At 39.2% G+C, this 17,937-nt stretch overlaps 2 protein-coding genes across 2 annotated transcripts; one reads left to right on the top strand and one right to left on the bottom strand.

Moving 5' to 3' along the window:
* Positions 1-3,380: 3,380 nt before the first annotated feature.
* Positions 3,381-4,330, bottom strand: LOC123602518 (olfactory receptor 51I2-like). The gene is given in 2 exon segments (XM_045487001.1): positions 3,381-4,109; positions 4,112-4,330. Coding segments are annotated over 2 exon segments (948 nt in total).
* A 12,338-nt stretch (positions 4,331-16,668) lies between these two features.
* Positions 16,669-17,637, top strand: LOC123602519 (olfactory receptor 52D1-like). The gene has a single exon (XM_045487002.1). It carries the CDS (start codon positions 16,681-16,683, stop codon positions 17,635-17,637), a length of 957 nt encoding a protein of 318 aa, XP_045342958.1. The 5' UTR covers positions 16,669-16,680.
* Positions 17,638-17,937: the final 300 nt, after the last annotated feature.

Raw genomic sequence — 17,937 nt, forward strand, 5'->3', positions numbered from 1 at the left:
AGGGGGATAAGAGGGAGTTCCTTGCTATATGTTAGTGAGGGTCCACACTGGAAGCCCTTTATGAGATGGAGGTATAGCAACATATATCCTCAGATAGCAGTGTGAGGTGTGCTGAGTAGAACCTAAGGGAGGTAGGCACAGAAACAGACTCTTGGCCCCCAAATTAAGCTTCAAAATTGTGTAGAAGGGACCCAGATTCCATACAGTGATACTTCCTATGCCCTCTACTCCAATGTGTGCATCCAGAAGGTTCTCATGGAACCAACACCAACATGGAGAATGCCTTAACCTTCTGTTCAATGAAATAAATATATTGGCATTTGCTTCCAACAACTCAAGCAGACACACAGACTTGGATGGTCCTTGGAGGTACTTCCAGCTCATAACAAGTGGGTGAACTTGGTTTTGCTTGAAGAGACCGCGTACAATTCATGTCACAAGAAGAGACTAAAGAAGCCAAGAGCTCAGATAAGATGTATCTGATGACCTGGATACCCAGAGCCCTGTGAGCATGTTGGAGTAATCACAGTTCTCTTCAGTAAGCCAGGTCACAGTCTGACACTTACCTCTATATTGGCAAGTTACAGATCCAGGCAGAGTCATAAATGTTCTATCTAATGGACTGAACAGAAGAAGACTTAAACAGCAAATATCTGCTGAATTTCTTTTAGACTAGGCCGAGTTTTAAGGCCAAGAGAAAAGTACTGAGTGTCTTTATTTATAGAATGTGATGTGGAAAATAGGCCAGAGGCTCCCAGAAAGGTTTTCACAGGTATGGAAATGAGCCAAATAGTCGCTTCAAAATCCGTCAGATTTAAAGGAACAAGCAAAAGTACTGTCACCGAAAGCATATATTGTCCACTTATTAAGGCAATAACCTTATTATAAGTCATATTTGTGACAGAGCCAAGATCATTAAACAGCAATATTGTTTCAAAAAATATTTCTTTATGTACCTGCTAAAGGCCAGGCATAGTGCTGCCACTGTACTGAAATTGCTATGGGTATACTTTATATAGCATATAAGGTCTGAGCAATATAAATATGCAAGGTACATTTGTGGCAGGTTTGAAGATTGCAAGTACAATTTATTTTTTATTTCCTCTGGCCAGATCCATAATGCATATGGTATTTAGACTATGAACAACGTAAGTCGTCATATAGAATTGTTCTTTAATAAAACTATGATCTATGTTAGAGTAAAATATTTTAGGAATATGGTAATTCATTAAAGTATAAAGAGATGGTTGGTAGGTAAATATACGGAAAGATAATCACTTATTAATTCATTTCTTTACTTATTTGAACATGTCTGGTATATTTCAGGCCCTCTGTTAGAGACTGAAGAGTATAAACATACATAAGACACAGTCCTTGTGCGTGAGTTGTTTACAGTCTGGTGAAGGAGACAAACTACCCAAACTAATGAATATGATTAAAGTAAATTCCAAGGACAGTGGGGATGGAAAGCAGGTATAGAACAGTGCTACTTAGGGTTCAAGAAAGACTTAGACAAAATATTTATTCAGACTCTGGTTTATACCCATGATGTTTTGAAGCTAAACCCTGAATTTTGCATTTATTCTTGCTAAATAAAAATAATATAAGCAAATAAAATATGTGTATTATCATATAATTTTTAAAACAGTTTATTTTATTCACTCTTCACAACAAACATATAAAGTAGATAAATCAGAGATTAGTGTCTCATTTTACAGATGAGGAAATTAAGACTGAGAAGTTCAGCCCACTTACTCAAGAAGTCACCTCTTTGGATGGGTTAAGTAACCTTATTGTGCTGATGTTTTCACAACATATACATGCAGTAAATCATCATATTGTACATCTTGAACTTATACAACGTCAATTTCAGTTATATCTCAATAAAGCTGGAAAAAATAAAGATAAAAAAGGATGTCACCTGTGATTTACATTTCTCTCCATAATAATGGGGAACAGAGAGAGAGGACATGCTTCTTGATATGAGATTCTGATTTTAAAAAATGTATTATTAGTCCATATGTTTATTCATTAATTTATTCACTTATGCTTTTTTTCTATTATTCATCCATTATTATGTATTAATCTATTTTTTTCACTTACTCTTTCATTATTGCTCTAGCATCATCAGACATTATCTGAATGGAGGGACTATAATTAGTCTGATGGGGATGGACAGAGTGGTTGAAAAAGTTGCTGTTTTAGGGAGCTCAGATTCCATAAGGGGAAAGCAGATAGATATGAAAGAGTGAGGGAAAGGTCATAGGAGAGAAGCAAAGGGCTGTTGAATTCAATGGAGGTTGGCAGAGCCAAGTGCCTGCATATTTCAGCACCTCCCATGTGAAAAGAATATACCAGGAATCCTTAAGTCTAATTCTGACTATTTAAATATTGTAGCTGTTGGATTAGTCAGGGCTCTCCAGAGAAACAGTACCAATAAGATATGTATATAAAGAGACTTTATTACATTTACTATAAGGAATTGGCTCTCACGATTAAGGAGATGCAGAAGTCTAGACCTAGGAGAATTGTTGGTATAGTTCCAGTCCAGATATGAAAACCTGAGAACCAGGAAAACCAATGGTATAAGTCCAAGCCTAAGACCAAAGGCAAGAAAAGACTAACCTTCCTGCTTTGAGACAATCAGACAGAGATGTATTTCTTTTATTCTTAGACTTTTACTTTATTCAGTCATTCAGTGGATTGGATGAGGCCTACCTACACTGGGGAAGGCAATATGCGTTACTCAGTTTATCAATTCAAATCTCAGCCAGAAAACCCTCACAGATACACACATAAGTAATGTTTAACCAAATATCTAGACTCCTTGTGGCCCAGTCAAGTTCACATGTAATATTAACCATCACAACTTGATGGCATCACAACTTTTTTCAAACGGCATGATGGGAAGAGCTCTGTCTCCTGGAAACATCGGAAACTAATCACCCAAGCTAAGCTTGCATACTGGTAAAGATGTGATACCTAGCCCATAATTAGTCCCTCTTTGCCCTTGTCTTTTTCAGAATTGTGCAGGCCCATAACCAGAAGTCCTAACCATGTCACCAAGTATCTTAAAAATAGTTCCCTGCTTCTCCAGAAAATAATCTCACCCTGTAGTGATAGTTGACATTCTTTGGGTTATTCTTGAAAAGAGACCATTTTTGTGTTTCTAAAGGACATTGAATTTTTGATTTATGGATAAGACCCAAGATAGTTCTGGCAGGTGTTGGCCCAATATACCAGACTAAATGATTGTGCATTGATCTTATACCTCAAAGTGTAACACTAACATTCTTTGGATTGATCCTCTCTTCCAATGGTGTCTGGATGGTTATACCTCCAAGACAAAATCCTTCACAGTTTTTAGCTCTACCAAAGACTCAGGACTTAACCCTAAAGAGCATCTTGAGGAGCCTGCGACGTATCTCCTTTGTCTTAATGGAGTAGATGATAGGATTGAGCATGGGAGGCACAAAGAGGTAGAGAATAGACATGAGGATATAGACAGCATGGGGCAGGCCAGCACCAAAACGATGCACAATGGACACACTTACCATGGGCACACAGAAGATGAGCACAGCTAGGATGTGGGACACATGTGTGTTCAGTGTCTTGATGCACTTTTCTCCGGAGGCGATGGCAAGCACTGATCGCACGATTAGTAAATAGGAGATGAGAATGAGTGAAGAGTCCAGGCCAAAGGTGAATAGCACAATTGACAGCCCATAGTGGCTATTGAGGGAGACATCAGTACATGCCAGCTTAATCATATCCACATGAAGGCAGTAGGCATGGGAGAGGATGTTCCGGGAGTGGCAGAAGGGGAGTCTGTGCAGCAGCAGTGGGAAGACAAGGATAAGGGCAAAACTTCGGAGGACAGCACACAGTCCCATTGCCACAATGCGGGCATTAGCAAGCACTGTAGCATAGCGCAGTGGGTGGCAGATGGCAACATAGCGATCGAAGCTCATAGCCAGAAGGATGCCAGACTCTGTCCAAGAGAAGAGGTGGATGAAAAACATTTGGGCCAAGCAGGCATTAAAGGCAATCACCTGGGCACAGAAGCAGAGGGCAGCCAGCACGGTCAGCAATGTGGAAAAGGGAGTGTCCTCAAGTCATTGACTGAAAGTAGAGATAAAAAGTAATACATGGGCTGGTGCAAGCTCTGTTCCTCCTTAACAATGAGGAGGACCAGGGTGTTTCCCACAATGGAGATGGTGTAGAGCAGCAGAAGAGGGAAGGATAGCCAGGATTCCATGGTTTCCATTCCTGGGAAGCCCATCAGGATAAAGGTGGGAGCATCAGAGGCATTGATTTTGAAGTTACCCATGAGAAGCTGGCGACATGTGTTATCAGCCAGCGCAACTGTGTCTAAGACTACTATTGTTCCTAGGGAGGAAAAACAACACAAAACTGTATAAACTGTGATTGCACATAGATTTTATTCCTAAAATACACTGAGATTGGGGCGCCTGGGTGGCTCAGTCAGTTAAGCGTCCAGCTCTTGATTTCAGCTCAGGTCATGATCTCATAGCTCATCAGATCGAGCCCCATATCAGGCTCTATGCTGACAGAATGAAGCCTGATTTGGATTTTCTCTCTCCCTCTCTCTATCCCTCACCCATGTGCATGCATGCATTCTCTCTCTCAAAATAAATAAATAAAAGGATGGATTGGGAGGATGAGGAGGAGGTCATGAAATGCTAGCCATCAACAGAAAGACTTCTTTCTTAGACATCTCTCAGAAAGACTAGATTAAGACTCTTCTTCAGGGTGGTTGACTAGCTCATTAAGTGTCATTGGCAACCCTCTGGACAACTTCAATGTGGTCATCATCACAGCTGTCCTTCAAATGCCTCAACTTTCATAGCCATGATCTTAGCTAACCCCCAAGAGATGTTCACCCTTACATCCAGTCTGACAGATGAGGAACCAAGTGTTCAAGAAAGGAAAGAGAATTAGTCCAGATTTTCTTGGAAGGCAGTTACATGGCTGGAACTAAAATTCACTAATCCAATTTCTACCCTGAGGAACTTACGTGGTCTACAGTCCCACATTTAATACTGGAAGAGTCCATTCAGGACCCCTGGAAAATCAAAATATCTCAAGAGGCATTGGAGAATACTAGTTAAGAATATGGTGCCAGGACATCCTGGGTTTGAGTCCAGTGACATTAGGTAAATTTCTTAAACTCTCTTCCCCTGTGTCTTTACTTTTAAAACAGGAATAAAAGAAAGTTGCCCTATGGATATGGGTACATGCATATGTAAGACAGAAAGAGAGAAACAGAGGGAGAGAGAGAGAGAACTTGGACTTGAAACAGGTCCTGCCCACAGTAAGCATTATATAAGTACTGCTATTATTATTATTATTTTAAAGTTATTATTTTAATAGCATGTTTATATGGAAAATAAATCGCACATTGTGCTTTCCAAAAACACAAAAGTCATTGAATGTGTTTATATTAAGCTTAAATTTGTATTTTTAAATCACTTGTTATCACATAATAGATCATGGTACAGACAAGCAGAAGTAAATTGCAAAAGGTTGATAATTAAGCAAAAAAAATTATAACACTGAAAACATTCTATCCATTACCTTATTTTTTCCTATGACTTGTTAAGGAATAGCATTCTTTCATTTCCATAACAGACCATTGTGTTTCATCTCAGAGACAGTCAAAATTCAATAGGGAGTAGAAAATGAGAAACACTGCCTGACATCAGCCCAATTGAGGTTGTGAGGAGAGGTGATAAAGGAGTATTAATTTTACATCTTCCCTTTTGGTCTCCTGCATTGTGGAATTAAAAAAAAAAACATTTAGGGAGGGAGTTACATTTAAGAATATTTCGTAATATTCTAAAGTATGTCCAGAGAACCTTGCATACCCTGTAATAAGTGGCTTTACCTGCTGTTTTTGGAATTTATTTTTTCTAATTAAAAAAAATTAATGTTTATTTCTGAGAGAGAGACTGAGTGTGAGTGGGGGAGGGGCAGTGAGAGAGGGAGACACAGAATCCAAAGCGGGCTCCAAGCTCTGAGCTGTCAGCACAGAACCCAATGCGGGGCTCAAACCCATGAACTATGAGATCATGACCTGAGCCAAAATAACCAACTGAGCCACCCAGGCACCCCTGGTTTTGGAATTTAGGTATTAGATGCCTTCTACTTCTCATGGATGGTTCCTAACCCTTGAGTGGAATTATTCACCATTGAGTAATTTATTATGTATGTAAACTTTGGGAGGAAATTTGCTTTAGCCCTGCCATAGTGCACATATTATATCAATGAACATTCAAATTAGAAATCAGAGAGAAATTCCCTGCTAGATGGATAAGGGTCTGAGACAAAGCTTCAGAGAACTACTGCTGAGGACGGGGATGCTGAGCAGCAGCACTGGACTTGAAGAGGGAGGAGGATGGAGCAGATAAGCCGTGGGAAACCTGTACAGTGCAATGAGCTCCCATTAGTACCACACAAAGAAACTGACTGAGGATTTTAGAGGAGATAGTCTTAAGGAGATGCATGGGTCACTCTCTTCTTGAGCACCCACCCTTGGATTTCATCCCATCATGCCACATGTTCCACTATAAGGAAGTCTAAATTGTCCCAAGTAAAAGGCTACTCCTGGAGAGGGTCAGTTTTAGTACCTCCTTCCTGTCCTAATTAGAGATGATAGAGTTCAGCTGAATGTTCTATTCTGTTCTTTATCTTCTCAGTGTTCAGGCAAAGCAAAAAGTGGGGCAGAAGATGAAGACAGAAATGATAACTTGACAAAGAGAGAAGAACTGAAGAACAGGAAAGAGACAGAAAGGAGGGGATAATAAATACAGAGGAAATAATATGGAAATGGGAGAGTCAAGTGAAGGAAAGAGGGTGCCAAACATAGGGAGACAGTGACTAGAACATTAAAGATGGAGAGGAAGAAAGAAGACAAATAAGGCCAAGAACACCTCTTAAGAACACTGAGAACATTACAACGTGATGCCTCAGCAGCCAATGAGGGTGGGCTGGGTTTTCCCCAAGCTAGGCCAAGGATGTAGAAGGCCCTAGACACACCACTTTTCACGGGAGCTGCCTACCAGGCTCTGGGAAGTGGAGGGGCTATGGGAAGCCATTCATATCCCCCAGTCAAACCCAGCTGGGAATAGATTCCTCACAGGGGATCCCAGCAGACTCTGCTTGCTGTCTATTCCATGGATGATCCAGACCTGTTTGTGAAGACCAAGACTCTCAGACTCTTCTCCTAGCTGAGCAGGGCTTACCTGCCCCCATACCATGTCTTCATGGCTCCTGAGATCCTCTTAAGGATGAGTTTTAAGGCACCTCTGGCATATGAGGAGTGTGAATACCAGGGGGCCCAGTGATTGCAAACAGTAAGCTAAGAATATAACTCATTCTTCCTTATCTTCAGCTCCAGAATTTCTTTTCCCCACACCATGTCCCTACCCTAAGGCTCTCTTCTTAGGGGACTTTCGGAAACCAGAATGTAAGGTTGGCTTGGGTCATTGGTGACAGAAAAACAATAATCATCAAGGATACTGGGTGTTTATAATGTTCCCTAAACTCCTTCAAGAGCTCTATGAGCATTGTCTCTTTCTATCCTAGCAACCACATTTAGATGGAAATGTTCACTTCTCATTTTACAGATGAGAAACATGATGCCAAGGGGGTTAAATTAAGTCCAAAATTATATCACTGAGTGGCAGAGCTACATCCATAAACTGTTCATTTATTCACTTAACATTTTCAGAATTTCCTCTGTATTTTTTATCCTCTCCTTTCTGTCTCTTTCCTGTCCTTCAGTTCTTCTCTCTTTGTCAAGTTATCATTTCTGTCTTCATCTTCTGCCCTACTTTTTGCTTTGCCTAAAAAAATTTATCCAGCAATGACCCTGAAACATGTATCATATGCCTGCTAATCACTATCATCTTTACCTTTTTCCCCATTTATCCTATCTTTCATATTTGATTGTCTTTCTTGCCTTTGTCTTTCTTTGTCTTTATGCAAACTCCCTCAAAAATAACTAGAGAAAACAAGAGAGGAAAAAAGGATAAAAGAAACAAAAATTATTCTCTCTCATCCTATGACTGTAAATGTCTGCCTTTCCCATAAGACCACTAGCTAATATCTGGGAGACAAGCCTGACTCCTTCTTCAGTAACCCCCAACCAAACCCAGGGCTTGTATTTGCTATATGCATGACATCACATCTATGGTATTACATATACAGCGAGTCCCAGGCAGTTGAAACTTTAAGTTTCAAAGATTACTTGATTCTCTGATTTCTTTTTTAAAATTTTGCTATTAATGTATAATTCACGTCTTATAAAATTCAGTTTTTAAGTATATAAATCAGTGATCTTTAGTGTATCTGCAAAGTTGTGCAGTCATCACCAACATCAAATCACAGAATGTTTTCATCACTCTGAAAAGAAACTTCCTGGCCATTAGCAGTCACTCCCCATTCTCATCTACCCTAGCCCCTGACAACAACTAATCCATTTTCTGTTGCTTTCGACTTGACCATTTCTGAACATTTTATCTAAATATAATGAAATGTGCTGCTTTTCATGTCTGGCTTCTTTCATTTAGCATGTTTTCAAGGTTCATTATATATCAGTACTTAATGTCTGATAAAATTTCCATTGTATAAAATATACCACATTTTATTTGTGTAATAGTCACATGATGGGTATTTGGATTGTTCTCATTTTGAGGCTGCAAATAATACTTCTTTGAATATTAATGTATAAGCTTTATTATAGAAATATATCTTTGGTTCTTTGGAGCATGTAGCCAAGAATAAAATTGCTGAGTCACTTGGTAACTCTATGTTCACCTGTTTGAAGAAAAGCCAAAAGGTTTTCCAAAGTGGCTTCACCAATTTACATTTCATCAGCAATGTTTGAGGATTCCAGTTTCTCCACATCTTTGCCAACTCTGTTATTTTCTGTTTTGTTTCGTTTTCCTAATAGGAATGCAATGGTATCTCATAGCAGTCTTGATTTGCATTTCCCAAATGACCGATGAAGCTCAACTTCATACCATGTGCTTATTGGTGTGCTTACCATGTGCTATTTGTATGTCTGTTTTTGCAGAAATGTCTACTCAAATCATTTGCTTATTTTTAAACTAGTTTATTTGACTTTTTGTTGTTGAGTTGTAAGAGATCTTTATATATTTTGGATATGAAACTATTGTTAGATATATGATTTGCAAATTTTTTTTTCCACTTTCTCCGCAGTGTCCTTAAAAGCACAAAAGGTTTGTTTTTTGTTAAGTCCAATTTATCTATTTTTTCTTTGGTTTCTTGTCCTTCTCATGTTATACCAAAACAACCATTGTCTAATACATCTGAGTTTTCTTCTAAAGGTATTATAGTTTTATCATTTCTCAGCTTTTTGGCTAAGATCAAGTGTAAAGGTGTTAAGAGTTTTACACCTTACATGTAGACCTTTTGTCTATTTGAATCAATTTTTTTACATGTTTATTTATTTTGAAAAAGAGAGTATGAGTGGAGGAGGGGCAGAGAGAGAGAAAGAGAGAGAATCCCAAGTAGGCTCCATGCTCAGCACAGAGCCTGACACCAGGCTCAATCTCACAACTGTGAGATCATGACCGAAGCCAAAATCAAGAGTCAAGTACTCAACTGACTGAGCAGCCCAGGTGCCCCAGAGTTAATTTTTTAAAATTTTGAGCTAATTTTTGTATATAAGTTGAGAGAAGGGTCCAACTTCAGTCTTTCTCATGTAGATATTCAATTATCCCACCAACATTTGTTGAAGAAAAATTATTATTTACCCATTAAACAGTCTTAGTATCATTGTTGAAAATTCATTGACCATAGATGTATGAGTTTACCTCTGAACTGTCAGTTTTCTTCCATTAGCCTGTATGTTTACCCCTTACATTGGTATCATACTGTCTCAAATAATCTAGATTTGCAAAAGAGAACAGACAGCATGGAAATCTGAGATACTGTTTCCGGTCAGTAAAAGGATTTTGGAGAATATTCAGGCATGGACAATAAGAATCAAAGGGATCTTCTGATTTCACTGAGGAAGGACAGGCAAAGGCCCACTATATTCTCCTCCAGCTTTCTTATTAAGGGCACTGACATTATCAGCCATGGCCTAACCATTTCTATGCATAGTTAACTATTTTCTCTCAACTGTGTTGTCCAATTAGTTGTCAAATCTTATAACATTTATTCAAATTCTTTTGCCATTTCATTGATACCATATCTGCCTAAGAGTAGACCTTCAACACCTGAATTCCCAAAACAGACTTCTACTGGCCCCTGCACCAAATCTGCCGGCACCCAGCCATTCCTTCCCTCTATTGACAGTGACTTTTAAAACCCAAATTTCCTGCTTAAACTCTTCAAAATAGACAGACCACCCTTATTTTAAAAACTAAACAATGACAGAATTGGTCTTAACTCATCTCTACTTCTTCTGACCTATTTGCTTTTTAGCTGGAATAGTTAATCCCTTCTATTCCTCAAGTCTTACAAGGAGAAGTGCACTTTCTATGGCTTGGGGTGAGCGGATGCACCGTGACCTACTAATGAACATGTTCATGGACCACCACCTCTTCTCACTGTCTCTTCTTTCTTGTTCCTCATGAACTCCATAATGGATTATATTTTAGTAATGTCACACCACAAAACTGTGCTTGCAAGGTCACCACTGACCTCAACATTGCTAAATACAATGGACTCTCAGTATAGAGATTGATACAGTTGACTTCACTTCTTTCTTGATTTTTTTTCTCCTTTCTTGGACCAGTAAGTTCTCTCTTCCCTGATCTTCCACCTATCTTTATGTCTCTCTCTTCAATTTCTTTTATAAACAGCTCTCCTTCTATTCCCTCCTAAATACTAACATTATCCATGGTTCTTTCCCAAGCTAGCTCAGTTTTGACTCCACATGATCTCTCTGAATGATCTTGGAAGAAAAACCAGATTTCCATCATTTTTGAAACCTGCTGATCAACTAATCTGTATCTTCTGCTTTCATTTATTTCTTGTTTTCCAACTGACTACTTGGCACCTTTAATTGTCTGTTTCATAGGAACTTTAAGATGAAAATGCCCAAAATATGAATATAATTTTTTTTTCTTCTTAGATTGATTTTTTCAGCGAGTGGCAGAAATTCAGTAGCTGAGTCAGAAATCTAGCTATCATTCCACACATTCTTTCTCTCATGCGTTCTTTATGTCTATTTACGTAGGCACCAAATTCTAAATATCCTACCACTTAGGATAAGTGGTAAAGCAAGCTCTAAGAGAGAAGTGGGTGTTTGAAATGGCAGGTAAAAGGGATGAAAGAGATAATTAACTGTTAGAATAGTTGCTCAGTAAAGCTGAAGTGTAAGGCCGTGTGTTAATTGGTTTATATTCGTGATTTTTTTCTAGTGTTAAGCAGTCCTAGGGCTAACATCAGGGAAACTAGATACAAAGATTGATCCAGGATAGATACCAAGGAGCTAGTTTGATGGAAGAACAAAGCCTAAATTGCCAGAAAAAAAAACATCTCTGATAGAAAGATCAGTTTTTATATTGATTTTAACTTTGTCAGAATTATGATTACAAACTTACCTGTAAACATTCAGTCATCTGAAAACCAAATGGCAATTGCAATTTCTTTCTTTCTCATGTTCTTCTCTGGTGCATTACCCCTCCCGAGCAGCAAATAGAACAGTTTCAATAACTGACTCAGAGCAACCCACTTTATTAATTAAATCACCACATATTGCCAAGGATTTACTTTCCCTGCCTTCTATATATTTATTTTAAGAATAATATGGGGCTTTAGATTATAATATTTTGGAAGTATCTGGAAGTTCTAAGATTAAATATATTGTTAGGCTCTGATGAAAGGAGTCATTAGATGCAGACTAGAAGCTGGAAGAAGGGTAAGGGGTGTACTTTTCCTGTTAGCTTTCTGCTCCTGTAATTGTCACCCAAGCAACTGCTTTATCCTTCGCAACAGCAGTTGATTCTAACATAAGCAGCTGGTTCCAGTTTGTGGGCGGTTTTCCCCCCACTCTTACCTCCAAACAGCTTTGTGATATAACTTATATATACCAGCGCCATCTCTTGGTGGCCCATTCTTAGAAGTCTGGGCCCCAGCCCTCTGGGCAGTGCCCTTTAAACTTCTATAACCAGAATCTTCTTTCTCACAGAAGAAATTGATTACAGCAGTTACCAAATCCCTATCAAGTCAGTGTGCCCTGCAATTCAGACTTCTTCCATCCATAACTATTTATATAAAAACGAGAGTTCTCAGAGCTTAATTTTATAAAAATTAAATGGAGATAACTAAGGGTGAAACTTGTCTCATACCATCATTATTGATTTTTGAATATATGAATTCATTGAAGGAAAAACAAGAAAAACCCCACCAATCTTTTTTTTTCTTAATTTTATTTTTAATTTTTTTTAAATTTACATCCAAATTAGTTAGCATATAGTGAAACAATGATTTCAGGAGTAGATTCCTTAATGCCCCTTACCCATTTAGCCCATTCCCCTTCCCACAACCCCTCCAGTAACCCTCAGTTTATTCTCCATATTTATGAGTCTCTCCTGTTTTGTCCCCATCCCTTTTTTTATATTATTTTTGTTTCCCTTCCTTTATGTTGATCTGTTTTGTCTCTTAAAGTCCTCATATGAGTGAAGTCATATGATTTTTGTCTTTCTCTGACTGACTAATTTCATTTAGCATAATACCCTCCAGTTCCATCCACGTAGTTGCAAATGGCAAGATTTCATTCTTTTTGATTGCCGAGTAATAATCATTGTATATACATATATATATATATATATATATATATATATATATATATACCACATCGTCTTTATCCATCCATCCATCGATGGACATTCGGGCTCTTTCCATACTTTGGCTATTGTTGATAGTGCTGCTATAAACATGGGGTGCATGTGCCCCCTTCGAAATAGCACACCTGTATCCCGTAAATAAATGCCTGGTACTGCAATTGCTGGGTCATAGGGTAGTTCTATTTTTAGTTTTTTGAGGAACTTCCATACTGTTTTACAGAGTGGCTGCACCAGCTTGCATTCTCACCAACAATGCAAAAGAGATCCTCTTTCTCCGCATCCTCACCAACATCCGTCGTTGGCTGAGTTGTTAATGTGAGCCATTCTGCAGGTGTAAGGTGATATCTTGTTGTGGTTTCGATTTTCCTTTCCCTGAAGATGAGTGATGTTGAACATTTTTTCATGTGTTGGTTGCCATCTGGATGTCTTCCTTGGAGAAGTGTCTATTCATGTCTATTCATGTCATGCATTTCTTCACTGGATTATTTGGTTTTTGGGTGTTGAGTTTGAAAAGTTCTTTATAGATTTTGGATACTAACCCTTTATCTGATATGTCATTTGCAAATACCTTCTCCCATTCTGTCGGTTACCTTTTAGTTTTGCTGATTGTTTCCTTCGCTGTGCCTAAGCTTTTTATTTTGATGAGGTCCAAGTAGTTCATTTTTGCTTTTGTTTCCCTTGCCTCCGGAGACGTGTTGAGTAAGAAGTTGCTGCAGCCAAGTTCAAAGAGGTTTTTGCCTGCTTTCTCCTCGAGGATTTTGATGGCTTCCTATCTTACATTTAGGCCTTTCATCCATTTTTATTTTATTTTTGTGTATGGTATCAGAAAGTGTCCAGAAAACCCCACCAATCTTATTAAAAACTTGATTTTTGAAAAGAATTGGTGTATGTTTAATAATTTATGAAATTAAAGTTTCTTTATATGGCTTTATTAATGTATAATTAAAATAATTGTAAGTATCAAACGTTTTGATACTCAAAGCCAAATGATTAAAGAAAATAAAATTAATCATTACAATTTGCATACATATTTTTATTGCAAACAATGATGAAAGAGTGAACATCACAGGATTTTTAAGCTTAAAAATTAATATGTAGGAAAATGGATCAACTTCAAGGAGACAAAGCAATAATGTTAAATTTGTGACAGTTATGGAAACCTTGTTCATGTATTTTTAAGTGGATAATAAAGGTCCACTTTATTGGACCCCTTTATTGGTCCACTTTAAAGTGGGGAAGAAAATTTCAAGGCTATTTAGATTCCATAGGACTTATAAGACAAAAGTGATATTTTTATCTTAAAAACGTCAATATTTACACTATACTGAACATCATATCCTTTTCTAGTGCTTAAGTATTAAATGACAATTCTTAGATGTCAACTTGATATTTTTGAGGGAGCATATACTATTTCAAAATTCTTTTGGCAAGTTCCCAGGCAAAGGTTTTTGAAGACCACTGGTTTGTATTAACATGAGAGGAAATAGGCATGAACAAAGGAAAAGAATGCAGTACTCTGAAGTCTTTGGGGGGAAGGAATCTTTGGTGTGAAGGTTTGATGGATGGCTGATGTCAAAGGATCTGGGGGGATTTGGCTAAAGAAGTGATTGCTCCATTACAGGCAAGCTTTGTGGGTATGCAACCTGCACAGTAGCATAAGGCCCACACTTAGAAGGGTCCTGTTTTTGATTTAATATTCTGCTTCCATGTTGTTAAAATTATTAATAATTAATTTTTAAACATATTAAGGCTAATGAGACAACAGAGCATGAGCATCTCCACCGCCATTTCTTACCACTGTATTTACATATAGCATTCGTGATGACCTGTCTACATAGAATACCGTGGACCACGATACATGGAAATTCAGTGAAATACACAAAATTAAGGGAAAGCAGAGAAAAGGAAAGAACGGAGGATATAAGAGAAGAGAAGGGAAAAGAAACATAAAACCTACTAGGTTTTATTTCCACTTTCCTTGAAAATATCCTATGGAAAATATTCTGTCCTCATGCGTTACTCTTTGTTTTCCAACCACTCCTTATTATCTCCCTAGGAATAAACACCACGGATCAAATCTCTAGAGCAAGCAGCTTTGGGATTTCATAACTGAGCATCACAGAGAGTCCGTAAATAGCCTCACTTACCAAATCCCTTAATCAGAGGAGGCTGGAACTCAAAACTATGCTGAAGATACTCAATGGGCTCACAAAATTGAGGACAGATCAGACTTTTGAACTCAGTTTCCACACTCAGCCCCCTTTACCCTCCAAATCACGTCCATACACCCTGCACAAGAACACAGCTTTCACATCCCTAAACAACCCTCTGCCTTCAGGCATACGACACCTGCATAAGCTATTGCTCTACCACATACTCTCCCACATAGCCCCACACTCACATGTGACACCCATCACAAAGCTCCAGGCTCAGCATGCTCAGCTTGTGAACACATGGCACTCGACACAGGTATGTTTTTGAAATCACATTCTGGAAAAAGATTATGCTCAAAGAAAGAACTCAGAGTTTAATGATAAAAGCCTAGGTCTCCAAGGCATCATGGTGATCCACAGCCAAGGCTGAGTGGGGCAAATTTGGGAGAGTTCTCCCATTCCACCCAAAGTGGTGCTCCAGTTCAATGTCTTTTTCACGTTGTTTCCCTGGGCAGAGGGTGGGGGGCGGAAACGTTGCTTGGACCTCATCTTTCTGGTACTCACATAGAATACCAGAGTATCTCACAAAATAGCAGCTTCCTTACAGTAATCTTTGGAAATCTCCCTTTGCTAGCAAGAATAGGCTGGGAAGGGGGGGGGGCAGGAGAAGGTGGTAGTGACTCCAGCTTTCCACTTGACCGCCCACAGTTTTCTCCGGTACTGGCTGGACTTCCATCAGTGGAAGTCCCCAGGCAAATAAGAAGGGCTTTCATTGTATCTGTCTTTTCGAAATCCAGAAATGAGTAAAATGATTACAGCATTAAATATTAATATTAGAGCGTCTGGCAAGAAAAATAAAGGAATTCAAATATTGGCCAAATAAATGGACAGCCAAGTGATGTGAAAATATCCAACTTTGAATCATGAGATGTGAGACGTAATTTCAGTCCTGATAGTAATTTGCTTTCTGATCTGGATTACATCAGTTTATTTCTCTGAACGTGGACTTTTCCTTGGTAAACAGGTATGATAGGTATGATACTTTTTATCACTCCAGTATGTGGCTACAGGAAAAAGAGTTTGCACAAAGAGGGAGGACATTATTTTTGGTGTCCAACGTTTTAATCCCATATACTTAACACCTTCTCACCCACAAAAATGTGAGATAGGTAAGGCAGGTGGTCTCATTTCCAACAGATAAATGAAAAAAATGAATCTTAAATTATTGTGGGACTATCCAATGCTGAACATGAACATGCAGAAGACCTGGGACTAAGATTCCAGACTCATTCCTGGGACTAGGATTCCAGTCTCCATTCATAACTGGAGACTGCTTAGAAGAGGGAAAAGATTTTTTTTTTCTCAAGGTTGTGCATCATTATTTGACAAATTAGGACTAAAGTTTAGGAATCCAGGTGCCTTACAAAGCATTCTTAGGGATGATTGGGGCTTGGAACGTGGATATCAAAACATGATTTTGAGTAAAGAAAATAGCAGATGGAAGAAATGGATTGTATGAGACATATTATTTTACGATTTGGAAAAAATTAAAAACAATATATGTTTTTCTCAACATAAACAAAATTGTGTCACAGAAAGGTTACCATTTTAGGTGATGAACCAAATATATGAAGGCATTCCATCACCCCTTGGATACAGCCCTTTGTTTGCCAAGCAGAATGTCAGTTTCCAACATCAGTGATGACGGTCTCCCAGGCACACTCATCCTTACTGGAATCCCAGGACTGCAGTGGGCCCACGTCTGGATCGCCATCCCCTTCTGCACCATGTATCTGGTAGCGCTGACTGGGAATGCTGCCCTCATCCTTGTCATTGTGACACACAGTGCTCTTCATGCACCCATGTACCTCTTCCTGTGCCTTCTCTCACTCACCGACCTGGCTCTCAGCTCCACTACTGTGCCCAAGACATTAGCCATTTTGTGGCTTCATGCTGGAGAGATCTCCTTTGGTGGATGCCTGGCCCAGATGTTTTGTGTCCATTCTATCTATGCTCTGGAGTCCTCAGTTCTTCTTGCCATGGCCTTTGATCGCTATGTGGCTATCTGCAACCCACTGAGATACACAACCATTCTCAACCATACTGTCATAGGCAAAATTGGCCTTGCCAGCATATTCCGTAGCATAGTTTTTGTCTCCCCATTCATCTTCTTGTTGAGGCGACTGCCTTACTGTGGTCACCATGTCATGGCCCACACATACTGTGAGCACATGGGCATCGCTCGCCTGGCCTGTGCCAACATCACTGTCAATATTGTCTATGGGCTGACTGTGGCCCTGTTGGCCGTGGGTCTGGATTCCATCCTCATTGCCATTTCCTACGGCTTTATCCTCCATGCTGTCTTCCGCCTTCCATCTCAAGATGCCAGGCACAAGGCTCTGAGTACCTGTGGCTCCCACCTGGGGGTCATCCTGGTCTTCTACATTCCTGCCTTCTTCTCCTTCCTCACCCACCGCTTTGGCCAGCACCGAGTCCCCAAGAATGTGCACATTTTTCTGGCCAACCTGTACGTGCTGGTGCCTCCTGTGCTCAACCCGATCATCTATGGGGCTAGGACCAAGGAGATTCGGAGCCGACTTCTGACACTGCTTCACTTGGGAAAGGTCTCAGTATAACTTCTGAGCAGCGTTGGAAATGTTAAAGAAAAGCAAATGAGCAAGGATAGTTGTCTAGAACTTTAACATGGATGGAAGCCTGTGATGTGAGAGGCAGAGTGACATGGCAAGAAGCACTGAAAGAGAAATGGTCAGATAAATTGGATACATTGAATATGACGTTGAATGTGCTCCTTGAGCAATTCTGAATTGTCCAGAATGAGGTTAAATTTTTCCTGTCATCTCAGTAGGGACTATAATTTACCAAGAAGAAAGGCATTCCTGTCTGGAATTCACACTGCATCTCATGGCAGAAATATT

Source organism: Leopardus geoffroyi, chromosome D1 (genome assembly GCF_018350155.1).
Source record: "Leopardus geoffroyi isolate Oge1 chromosome D1, O.geoffroyi_Oge1_pat1.0, whole genome shotgun sequence".
Lineage (NCBI taxonomy): Eukaryota > Metazoa > Chordata > Mammalia > Carnivora > Felidae > Leopardus > Leopardus geoffroyi.

Excerpts from the sequence above, each read along its gene's own strand:
- LOC123602519 (XM_045487002.1), top strand. The coding sequence starts at position 16,681 with ATGTCAGTTTCCAACATCAGTGATGACGGTCTCCCAGGCACACTCATC.